We start from the raw sequence: 12472 nt of genomic DNA, 5'->3' as shown, positions 1-12472 counted from the left end.
AGAGACTGGATCTCTGCAGAATGTGGAAGCCCATGCCCCCTTAGGCATCTGCTGTGGGTGAATTTTAAGCAGTAGGGCAGAAGGGAGTTTTCTCTTCACGCAAAATCAGGCTTGAACTGCCCACTGCCCTAGATCCCCTTCTGCCTCTCTGATACTTCAGAGTATTAAACCAAAAACTTTCAAATAACTTGGACTTCTCCAGCTTAAGGTGCCTGCAAGTCTGCTGGGAGTGCATACAGAGATGTCAGTTACAGTTTTGTTGCTAGTTTGTTTCATTTTAAGGTTCTTGCTTTAGCCACCCACTGTAGAGAACATTCACTTTCTCAAATCTTCCCAGTGACGTTTTGCAGATGCCGGTTTCTAAGAAACCTGTTGTGACCTCAGTATCTGCTCACTTTGGTTGTGCAGGAGCTGTGTGGGGGAGGGGCCTGCAGCATCTGTTACCAGCCACAGCTGTGCACCTAGGAAGCAGTCCTATTACAGGGGGAGGCACTAGGCCAGCTGTTGTCCCTCTTCTCTCCCTACACTTTGATCAGCAATATAAAAACCTTGCATGTAGCAGTGTATGTATTTGTGAGAGTGGATGGGTGATACAGGGTTGCTTGTTCTCAGTTGCACCCTTCCCTGTGTTTTGTTTGTATGCACTAACCAGTGCATTAAACAGGGTGAAGGAGATCGCCATGTGGTGTGGAAAAGCTGATCTCTTTGTGGGGCTGTCTCTGAAAGGTGCCCCCAGCCAGGGAGAAGCAGCATGATCTTCTCCCATTCCTCTCGAGAGTAGCAGTACATGCCTGTAGCAGCGTAATTCTTCACCACCACCAGTTCCCTAAGTACTATGGTGGATCATGGTTAGTGAAAAGGAATGAAATAGGCCCCTTTTGGCTGAGGAAGTGGGGTTACTCCTTGCCTCTCTAGCTGACTACATAAAGCATCTGGTCTCACCTGCTCTTTGCCCCATCACCTTTAATTCATTATTGAGAGGGTTACCCTCAGGAAACAATGGCAGCTGACCAATGCCCTGCACGTAGTCTGCTAGGAGTGGCCATCTTTCCGCCCAGGGATTGCAGTGGCAACATACTGCTAAAGGGCAGCACAGACTTTGCATATAAACCTAAAACAAGTCCTACCATAATCCCAGTCTGTACAGTGAGACCTGCACTAGGGACCCCACTTTCAGTCAGTCCCGGCTGGGAGACACCACTTAAAATGTCCCCTTAGCTATCCAGTCCAATTTATTTGCTCTTTTAAGATCCATCTCTACTAAGCAACTGATGTTTGGTCTTCTGGACAGTACCTTAAACCAGGTTACACTGTAGTTTACAGGCAAATAGAAATGACATGATTGAGCAGCAATACATCATTTGACTGAGTTCCCTACAGCTACCCAGCCCTGTCCCTCTGGGTTGTATCAGCTACAGTGACCTTAGATAGAGGTGCCAGCGGAAGGAGCTGCTGCTGGAACAGGCTGAGATCTAGCTGGACTCTAACCTAGCAGGACTTGCTTTATTAAATAAATGTAGCCACCTGCCTGCTGAGCATGGAATTCATTGTAGAGAGGCCCATGACAGCTCTCAGATGGTAACAACTGGATCCAAAGCAGCAGCCTCCACTCCTGAAGCCATCCAGTCCCTTTTAGTTTCCTTAGTGACTCCAGCTTCTATTTTCTTTCCTCCTGGCCTCACCCCATCCCTCAGGCTATCATTCCCCGCAAAGGAGTCCAGACTTGTCAATCTCTGCAGCAGAAGGGATGGGTCAATATGCTGAGAGGAGCGATGGGTCCCATCATCACATTACCTGCCCCCTTTCACACACACCAACAGGACTTGCTTGCTATGATGGAGACCTGAGCCACCAATGGGGTGGTGGGGTACAGCCTGCAGCAAGAAGGAAGCTTTACCCTCTTCCCCATGACACTGCAGGCCAAGGCCTTTTCTGATGGCCAAACAAACTGGTTAAAGTGGGGCCGTTCCTTCCCCAGTTGTGGCAGTTGAATTCCAGCATTTTTGCAAGTATGTTCCTACCTCTCAGATTGCAGCTTCCACTCCTGAAATGCAGCCAACTCTGAGGTGAAACACACCTACTGCATGACAGCACAGGGTAAACCTCCCCAACAGTCTGGGGAAGGACATGAGGCCAAACTTCCATAACTCTTACTGCAGGAAGCAGAATGTAATTATCCCACCTGGCATGTGCCAGTGGCTGCCACACCTGCTTTTCATTGACTGCCTGGGGCCCGAGGTCTCACCTGGTAAAGGCAGCACCTCCAAAACTGGTTGAGTGCTGAGGCAAAGGGAAGAGACTGGTTCATGGCTATTGCTTCCTTAAAGGTCTCCCATCCACGTTAGCGAGGCCCAGGGCTGCTCAGTATGACTAAAGCACAACTTCTGATGGGGCTGATGGAGCAAATGTTAAAGACACAAAGCTGCTCAGGCTGTGTAGATACTGAGCACTCCTAGGGCCTAATGCAGTTACCCACAGTGAGAGTACCATGCAGCTCCTGCTAGCTGCCAGCCAGGTACACAATGGGGAACACTCACTGCTACTGGTGCAGAACAGGCACAGCTGAGGAATCGTGTCAGTGCAAACCTGAGGAGTTGGAACAGCCTTCACCATGCTGCCCTTCAAATGGAGCTGCTGCAATCTGAGCCCATTGGACTTAATCTAGAGGCAGGACAAGGAAACAGGACAGATACTGGTGCACTCTCTGTTCAGGCAATTCGTGACTGCTCCATGGGAATGGAAACCGTTCACATTTATTTCCTTGCCTCTGGAAAAGAAAGTGAAGTTGAGGGGTGAGAGCAGAGGAGGAGCTTGGGGCCCTGGCACAGGAGCTGAATGCGTTTGATTGTAAACAACACAACAAAAAAGTGCAACAATTAGCTCAAAAAGACAAAAGATTAAATTTCTTGCAGGTCTTTGCTGTGGGCCAGGGGTCTGCTTATCCAGCAGATGGGAAAAGCGCAAACCCCCCCCCCCCCCGCCCCGCGAGGACCTTTGTCACAACAGGTGGTGTCAGTCTGTGGACATGAATGTCCTGGTCTGCATGTTGTCCTTGGTGGTATTATCCCAGAAGAGGCAAGAAGATGAGTCTCAGGTGAGCCTCTAGAAATCTTCACTTTCCATAAGGTTCTGGCTCATTCCTCCTGGGCTGGGATTTGCAGTATCCCCTCCTCTTGAGTCCTGGCCGTCCAGTATAATGGCCTTGTTGCCCACTACTATGAGCATCTGTATTCCCATAGCGCCTTGGAGCTTATGTCGGGGCCCCAGACCCCATGACAGGCAGCAAAGAGCTTCAGCTGATGGGGCAGTTCCAGAACATCATACAGGTTCTGCTGCTGTTGGTGCACAATGCTCAGCATGGCTGCCGGGGAACCCTCAGGTCTTGGGATGCAGCCAGACGACTAGTATGGCTGGGTGTATCACTGAGATGGTCCTGGAGGGTGCAGAGAGGACTCCCCTGCCCAGAGCAGATGCCAAGTAGCTGATGTCACCTGGGTCCTTTTGCTGTCTGAGAAGATGTTGAGCTCTGGGTTCCAGTTGTGGGGCTTGCCAAGCCCTCAGCCTATGCCCCACAGGAACTGCTTCGTCCAGAAGATGGAGAAGATGAGCAGCAGTGTCATGCTGAGGATGATGGCCATCAGGTAGGCAAAGATGCGGAACTGGGGGTTACGGATGCACTGCTGAAGGGAAGAGCGGCTGGGGATGGAGGTCGGCCTAAGGGAAGCCTGGGAGCTACCTAGCCTGGGCCCTGGATCTGTTCCCAGGTTGAGGGTATAAACTCTGGGCTGGCGCAGGAAGTACCGTGATTTCTGCTCATCCTTTAGGCACAGCTGCCGGCCCTCCAGGATGATATGGTTGGGCTCCAGTTTGAGCAGCCGCAGGACATCCGAGTTGGTGGGCAGCTCGGTGATGGGCTGGTTGAATGGGAGCACTGTGGGGTGGCGGCAGAGTGGGCATTGCAGCCGGTTGCGGGCAGGGGACACCAGGCTCAGGTGTGCCAGGCACTCGATGCAAAAGGAATGCTGGCACTCCAGGAGCTTTGGGGTACGGAAGGTGTTGTTGTAGGGGTTCCAGCAAACTGGGCAGTCTGCCTCTGGCTCCCCGCGCAGCCCTTCTGACATGGTCTCAGTGGGGCGAGGCGCCATCCCCAGCTGCTGTGTCCGTGAAGCCCATTTGCTGTGAGGGCTGCAGGAAAGATGATCTCACCGGCTGCTTGGAAAAATACAAAAGGCCCAGTTACAATGCATCCCTCTGCACCCCAGTGAGCTGCTAATCTCCCCAGGCACATATACCCTGCTCAGGATGGGCTGATCCAGCTGCACGCTACAAGGACCCCAGGAAGGGAAGAATCGGTGCAGCTAACAGGTCAGTCCAACCAGCAGCAAAGTCCCTTGAGGGAGTGAGGAACCTGACCCTAGGCAAGGAGCTGGGTGGGTGCTAAGGGAATTGGACATGAAAACCATGCTCTAAATGGCCTGATAAAAGTGACAGCATGAGAGATGCTGCGCTGGCTCCAGTGTGATCTGCCGGGCTTTCAAACAGGAGAAGCCATGAAGCTGTTAGACCAGGCCCTTCCTCCCACTGACCTCAGCTTGGAACTCAGACAAATCCTTTGGTGATTGTGAACTTGGAGGTCTGGCCCATCCAGGTGGTGTTAAAGCTGTCTCTTGTGCAGATGGCTTTCAGCCAGAGGAAAAGATAGCTTGGTGGTTTGAGCATTGGCCTGCTAAACACATGGTTGTGAGTTCAGCCCTTGTGGGGGCCATGTAAGGAACTAGGGTAAAATCTGGGGTTTGATCCTGCTTTGAGCAGGAGGTTGGACTAGATGACCTCCTGAGGTACCTTCTAACCCTAATATTCTATTAATCATGGGCCTTAGCAGTGGGGAATGCAGCTGACCCTGATACCGAATGTGCTGGAGAACCCTTAGTGCAGGACTGATGTGTTCAATTAGCCCAGAGAACACAGGCAAAGGCCAGGCAGGAGCATAGCCAAGCTCTACCCCAATAGCAGCAGAGGCCCCTGTTGGGATTGGGCCCTGTACAAATATACCCAAAGCAGGTCTGGCCTTCCCACAAAGAGCTTGTGCCCTCAAGCCACAGCAACAAACACATTGCAAAGCAAAGCCAAGTCTTTTTCATTGCATAGAGGTCTCAGCCTCTTGTTGGAGAAGGTAGAAAGATGCTCTGGTTACCAACCCCACCACCAATGCAGGCTCAGCATAATGCCCTGGGCCCTTCCTGCTGGGGAAGGGGCTCAGTTCAAGAGCACAATGGAGCACCAGGCTACTAGTTCTGCTTGACAAGCACTTGGATCCAGCTAGCCACATCTGTCCAATCCATGCAGCACCCAAATTGAGGGTTTGTTGGGAGTCAGTGCTGGACTCTCAGCCTGGGTGTTGGAGAGATGCCCAAGCCAGGGCAGGCTGGGCATGATCTGCTGAATGGTGACAGTGCAGAGGGGAGCCCTGAGACCACCAGCACAGAAGCACCACTCAGGAGGGCTCCTGACTGATTGCCAAGATGCAGCACTACCCCCCCTGCCCCTGGACAGACAAACAGCCACTGCAAGGAAACATGCCTGGCTGTGTTACAGAAAGCTCCCTCCCAGCTGCCCTTGGGGAACCAAGGGTTGCAGGGGACACTTACTTTCACAAAGGGGGCCTGGTATCACAGCTGTGCGTCAGCAACATTGCTAAGCAGGTGCCCCTGACAGGGGGCACAGGGTGGTGGACCTGTCCTCCTGCTCCTCAGATTGGCTAGCGAACACGCCCTTCATCCTCCTTTGCAGTCTGGCCTGCTCCTCACTTGCAGCCACACACCATCGCTTTGGTGGCCTTGACAAACAGGTTTCTGTTGGAGAGAAGAGGGAGGGGAAGATAGACATCCAGGAGCTAGCTGCTCCCGAGAAGCTGTGCTGGCCTGGGAGAGGGTCCCAGGCCAGTTGGGGGACAGTGTCCTCTCACGGTGCAGGCTGCAACTGATTTCCATGGAGCAGCACACAAGGCACTGAGCTCCAAAGGGCTGTCAGTGACTGTTGTTTACAGCATGCAGCAGGCACCGGAGAGAGGTGCTGGCAGGGGAGGGGATAAAAATACCAACAGGAGGGAATTAGGTCATGTGCATCAGCTTCCACCCCCAGAGCAGACCTGGGCAGCTCAGGGTTGAGGCTCACCTGGTGGGTCAAGAGGGAAAGCCCTTCTGTCTCGGGCTGCTAGGCCCCACACACCAGCTCACAGACAGCACCTCATGAATGGACAGGCAGCCTCAGTGCAGAATGGATGGCCAGATAAGCCATGGGGCCAACCCCATTTTCTTCTGAAGCTTATGAATGGCACTGGGAGAGACCAGTGCTTAAAATGGATGAGAGGGTGTCTAGCCTAATGCAAGAGCAGCAGCTTTGTTAGAGAGTGCTTCAAGTTCACCCACCCAGCCAGGGATATGGGATGCATGCAGCAGACCAGGATGACATGAGATTTGGCAGCCTGGGGTCACACAGGATGCCAGTGGCTGGCCAAGGTCACAGGAGACACCAGTGGCAGACCAGAACACTGAACATGGCTGTTCCTGAATCCTAAGCTAGAGCCCTAAGCACTGTGCCATCCTGCCTCCCCTTTGTGTCAATAACCATCCTAATCCATCTCCCTTACCCCAGCTCACTGAAATGCACTGATCCCCATCGTCCTTGTCCCCAACCCCAGCCTCTCCCCCAACACTGCTTCCCTCAGCCTCCTTTCACCCCAGGCTCTGCTTCTGCTCCAGCACCTTCCCATTCAAAAGAGGCAAAACCACCTGACACAGCAACATAAACACACTGGATTCCTTGGGGCAACAGGGCAGCACTACCTGCCCCCAGCCCCATCCCTTCCAGGCTCTGTTGTGCCTATCTGACTTAATCTGCTTAACCTTGTGGCTATGGGATTGGCCCTGCTCACCTCTCCTTTACCCCTGTGCATGGGGGAGGGTAACATGTCAGTCTTTCCCCCAGGCTTTCTATGGCCACAAAACTGCCAAAGCCATGTCTCCTTGCCCCAGCCCCAGTATTTGCCCCATTGGAGTACACCCTGGTTCCAGAAAAGGAACTGCCTGCTAACAACTACTGCGCTTTTTTTGCTGTGGGCTCCCCCAGAGCTAAAGTGCTGGGCTGGGGACCCAGCCAACAGGCAAGCCCTGAAATGTGTTCCTGGCAATGGCCTCAAAGCCTTGGAGCAGGGTTCTACAAGGGAGCAGCTGAAGCTAGAGGTCTGGGTCCTCGCACTGCGAGCACCAGCCCTGCCTAGGCCTGGGCTGCTTGAGAGCGTTGTGCTGGTTTAACCAGGGCTGGCTCTAAGGTTTTTTGCCGCCCCAAGCAAAAAAAATTTTGGCCACCCCCTTTTTGGCTTTTACACGTTTGTACTTTGCAGTGTTTTGTTGTTTTGTTTTGCTCTGCGCTGCCCGGGGCATGCCCGCCAGCCAGCGGGGGCTTTACTGACCCCCTGCTCTGAAGGGTGAGACACCGCGACCCCCTGCCACAGCACTGCATGGGTTAAGCATCTGTCAGGAAACGCAAGAGCACTGGGCAATGCGCTTTTCCACCTCTGCACCTCCTGGCCTGGCCTGAGGGAAGACTGCTGCAACGTAGGGAAGCAAGGTTTTAATATTGAATTAAAGACCCCCCCCCCCCCCGATCCCAACTGAATGGTAGTTCAACAGCAGCCCTCCCCTCCCCTCCTGGCTACAGGAAAAGCCCCCAAACACATGGTAACAATGCAGTTCTTTTAACTCTATGGCAAAAGTCTTTCTACAGCCATTTAGAGAGATAAACCTCCCCCCTCCGCCCGGCATCACGTCTGTGGTTGAAATACCAGCTGACATTTCTATAGAATCAGAGCGATCGGCATAACTTGTGTCCTCTGCACCCCCGCCCCATTACCCCAGTTTTTCCTTGGTGCATTTTGACATTGCCTAGGTACAACAAGTTCCACTGTCGCACCTCCCAGAGGTGCAGCCAGAATTTTCCTAATGAGGCGGCCGAGGGACAGGCCCCGCTTTCCAGTAGGGCACCTGTCCTGGGGCAGAGGAGACATGGGTGGTGGGGTGCTCTGTGGGCAGGCCTTGGCTTGGCGCACAGAGGGCGCTGCTGCCTGGCCTGGGGGCTCGGGGAGCGCCCCCTCCCCATGCTGGGACTCTGACCTGGGGCTGCCCCTTTGGGCAGGTATGAAGGAGCCCCAGCCTAATAGCTCCTGGGCTGGGGAGTGGGGGGCGGGGTCTCCTCTAAGAGCTGGCCAAGGGGAAGGGCCAAGGCTCCCCCCTTGTGCCTTGGCTCCCCCTGGGTAGCGAGCCCAGTGACAGAGATTAAAACATTGACAGCCTCATGAAGTACAGTTGTCCCTCAGAGATGCCCAACACAGATTACAGCAGCTGATGGGGCCCAGACCTGACACAGCTGATCTCAGCTGGAAACACAGAGGGTTCGCAGGGGCAGTGGCCCTTCCAGGACAGAGAAATTCCTCAAGGCAGCACTCTGGAGGTTTTATACATCCTCCTATCCAGGTAGTCACTGTCCACCATCCCCAGAAATACCTACCCCTGTGCACTTCATGGCACACCCGCCCCAGGTTACGCGGCGAGGTCCCTGTCTGCCTCCCGCCCGCAGCAGCAACCTAAGCCCGCAGCCGCCTCGCAAAACACTTTGAAAGATGTGACACGAAGAGAGCGAATCCACAGTGCTGCTGTATTCAGTGCAGCCATCTTTGCCACCAGGGTCTGCTCGAGGTTTTTTGCTGCCCCAAGCACATGCTTGCTTTGCTGGTGCCTAGAGACGGTCCTGAGTTTAACTCAAAGGGGTTTTTAAACCCTTTAGTTTAATGGCTGCAAACCCGTGGGGCTGCTCAGCTTTTGGTTTAGAGCAGCTGATTTCAATATAGCATCAACAGTTCCTAGTGATTTACGCTAAACCAGACTAACCCCGGGTTAAATATTAATCAGAGTGGCCATTTTAATGAGCTGGCCCAATAGCTCCAATAAATGGACATAAATCGGACATCAGGAATGGTAAAATTCAAAAGCCAGTAGGTGACCACTTCAATCTCCCTGGTCATTCTGTAACAGATTTAAAAGTCACTATTGACCAAAAAAACCTTCAGAAACAGACTTCAGCAGAACTAAAAATTCATTTGCTAATTTAACACCATTAATTTGGGCTTGAATAGGGCCTGGGAGTGGCTGGCTCATTACAGAGGCAGCTTTGCCTCTCCTGGAATTGACATCTCATCCAATTATTGGGAGTGGACTACAGTCCCTGTCAACACTGGTTCCTCACTTGTGAGGTACTGCCTTCTCTTCATGTGTCGTCATATAACGCCTGCATCTGTAACTTTCACTCCATGCAGCTGAAGAAGTGGGGTTTTTACCCAGAAAAGCTTATGCCTAAATAAATGTTAGTTTTTAAGGTGCCACCAGACTCCTTGTTGTTTTTATAAAATTAGAATAGCAGATAGGTTTGGCTGGGGAGTGCAAGGGGAGCAGACTAGTTCGGTAACTGGGAGGATCGGGTTTGGCTGAGGAGGGAAAGGGGAGCAGACGGAGTCTGGGTGTGGAGGGGGGAGAAGGCGCAATCCGGGTTTGGCCGGGGGGCGGCAGGCGGGGTAGGATTCAATAAGCAGCAAGGTGAAATGAGCGCTCTCCTCTCCAGTCCCTACATGCAGCAGCAGCGGGCCAAGTGCAATTGCAACAGGGCAATGAGAGCACGTCGCCTGCTTTGCCTTCAGGAGTCAGTCCTGCACCCGGGCTGGGGAGCTGAACGCTGGGCTCTCGCTCGGACAGGCAGGACTATGAGGCAGAGAGTGTGCTGCCCTCACGCCAAAGCAGGGTCGGGAGGGTAGAAAGCTGGGGTGCAGGGAGGTGGGTTAAAGCAGTTTAGCCGCCCCTCCACGCGAGAGAGCCCGCAAAGCTGCCAGCTGCGGCGTCCCTCCCTTCTCTTCCCAGAGAGCAGCAGAGCGTCTGCCTGCAAATCCTGCAGCCCGCTCTCCGAGCGTGCCATGCAAGCCGGCCGCAGCTGCACCTCGCTGGCAGCACAGCTCAGCCCCGCAGGGGTCTTACCCTTCCTGCGGCAATGCTCCACTCTCCTGCAGCGGTGCAGTCTACAAGACAAAGGAGCTGTTACTGTGTAAAGTGCCTAGCAACACCGCAATCAGATCAAAGGACTTCGCTGACTTTCTAAAGGCAGGAGCGCAGTTCATTGGGAAGGTGGTTCTTATCATACACGGCTTCCCTGCCTACAGTCTGCGATCTGCAGCCAGCGTCTTGACTGGCGGCAGCGCCCCCAAATCTTGGCGCCGGAGGCGGCTGCACCGGCCCTGCATCCACCCCACGTGCTGGCTACAGCAGATCCATCGCCATAGCGCTGGCTACAGCCCGTGCACCACATAGTTGTCCAGGAGTCAGTGATGCACCATTGGCTAGTTGAAGCCTGGCTAATTAAACCCCTCCCGGCTGTATCTGCCGCTTTCTGCTAGGCGCCGCCAACAGGCTGATTCGCTCTGACTCTCCGGGGTGCGATCAGCCCGGGGGCCGGTTCTGCACCGAGCAGCCCAGGCTGACCTAGGAGCAGCTTGTGCTTTGACACTGCTGCGTGAACACTCGTTCTCTGTCCGCCCCGGGCCCGCCCAGCGCCACGGACCCCTTCGGACCTGGCCAGGGGCGCACGGCACAGCACGGGCATTGCCGCCAGCTAACGGCGCTGGACCGAGCTGCGGCGATTCCTTCCCGAGCCTCTGTCAGCGGCTCAAGCCCGCGGGCCGCCAGGTTATTGTCTGCGGCCTGCTGGCTCCCCGCCCCTCCCCCAGCGCCTCCCAGAGCGGCTCCGCCCTGGCACCCACCGGGGGCAGACCCGCCCCGCGCCGCGCCAGGAAGCGGACAGGACCGGGGGGAGGAGAAGCACCGGGGGGGTGTTGACATTGCTTCAGGCACCACCCCCAGCAGCTCCCATTGGCCGCGGTCCCCTGCTCCCGGCCAATGGGAGATGCTGGGGGCGGTGCCTGAAGCAACCGCAAGACACACCCCTGCCCTCTCGTCCCCCACCTTGCAGCGCGTCCCGGAGTGGCAGGGGGCAGGGAGGGGAGCCTGCCAGAGCCCGCCCCCCGAACCCCTCCTGCACCCTGACCCCCTGCTGCACCCCTGACCCCTGCTGCACCCCAATCCCCTGCCCTGACCCCCTGCCAACCCCCTCACCCCTCCTGCACCCCAATCCCCTGCCCTGACTCCCTGCCAACCCCCTCACCCCTCCTGCACCCCAATCCCCTGCCCTGACCCCCTGCCAACCCCCGAACCCCTCCTGCACCCCAATCCCCTGCCCTGACCCCCTGCCACCCCCCTCACCCCTGCTGCACCCCAATCCCCTGCCCTGACCCCCTGCCACCCCCCTGCTGCACCCCAATCCCCTGCCCTGAGCCCCTGCCACACCCCTGCTGCACCCCATTCCCTGCCATGACCCCCTGCCACCCCCCGAACCCCGCCTGCACCCTGACCCCCTACTACACCCCTCACCCCTGCTGCACCCCAATCCCTGCCCTGATCCCCTGCCACACCCCTGCTGCACCCCATTCCCTGCCCTGACCCCCTGCCACCCCCGAACCCCTCCTGCACCCCAATCCCCTGCCCTGACCCCCTGCCAACCCCCAAACCCCTCCTGCACCCCAATCCCCTGCTCTGACCCCCTGCCAGCCCCCTGCTGCACCCCAATCCCCTGCCACCCCCTGCTGCACCCCAGTCCCCTGCCCTGACCCCCTGACACCCCCTCACCCCTGCTGCACCCCAATCTCCTGCCCTGAGCCCCTGCCACACCCCTCCTGCACCCCACACCCCAACTCCCTGCCCTGAGCCGCCTGCTGCACCCCTCCTGCCTCACCCCTCCTGCACCCTGACCCCCTGCCACACCCCTCACCCCTGCTGCACCCCAATCCCCTGCCCTGACCCCCTGCCACACCCCTGCTGCACCCCAATCCCCTGCCCTGACCCCCTGCCAGCCCCCTCACCGCTCCTGCACCCCAATCCCCTCCCCTGAGCCCCTGCCAACCCCCGAACCCCTCCTGCACCCCAATCCCCTGCCCTGACACCCTGACACCCCCCTCACCCCTCTTGCACCCCAATCCCCTGCCCTGAGCCCCTGCCAACCCCCGAACCCCTCCTGCACCCCAATCCCCTGCCCTGACCCCCTGCCACCCCCCTCACCCCTGCTGCACCCCAATCCCCTGCCCTGAGCCCCTGCCACACCCCTCCTGCACCCCACACCCCAACTCCCTGCCCTGAGCTGCCTGCTGCACCCCTCCTGCCTCACCCATAGACTCATAGACTTTAAGGTCAGAAGGGACCATTATGATCATCTAGTCTGACCTCCTGCACAATACCCCTCCTGCACCCTGACCCCCTGCCACTCCCCTCACCCCTCGGGCAGTCGAACCCCCTGCCCTGAGCCCCTGCCACATCCCTCCTGC

General features: G+C 56.3%; 1 protein-coding gene across 2 annotated transcripts; it reads right to left on the bottom strand.

Annotated features, from left to right (window-relative positions):
- Window positions 1-2733: 2733 nt before the first annotated feature.
- Window positions 2734-7599, bottom strand: LOC127036070 (E3 ubiquitin-protein ligase RNF183-like). Of its 2 annotated transcripts, XM_050926569.1 has the most exons (3): window positions 7472-7599; window positions 5649-5852; window positions 2734-4209 (listed from the first exon to the last, which is right to left on the bottom strand). In XM_050926569.1, the coding sequence occupies exon 3, from the start codon at window positions 4143-4145 to the stop codon at window positions 3558-3560; it is 588 nt and encodes a 195-aa protein (XP_050782526.1). In that variant the 5' UTR covers window positions 4146-4209; window positions 5649-5852; window positions 7472-7599; the 3' UTR covers window positions 2734-3557. The 2 variants fall into 2 exon arrangements, with proteins under 2 accessions (XP_050782526.1, XP_050782525.1); XM_050926568.1 differs by lacking the exon at window positions 7472-7599 and having other exon boundaries at window positions 2734-4212; window positions 5649-6464.
- Window positions 7600-12472: the final 4873 nt, after the last annotated feature.

The sequence above is a fragment of the Gopherus flavomarginatus genome, chromosome 17 (genome assembly GCF_025201925.1).
Source record: "Gopherus flavomarginatus isolate rGopFla2 chromosome 17, rGopFla2.mat.asm, whole genome shotgun sequence".
Classification (NCBI taxonomy): Eukaryota; Metazoa; Chordata; order Testudines; family Testudinidae; genus Gopherus; species Gopherus flavomarginatus.
The sequence above is the reverse complement of the archived record's forward strand: the minus strand, read 5'-3'. Positions and strand labels throughout refer to the sequence as shown.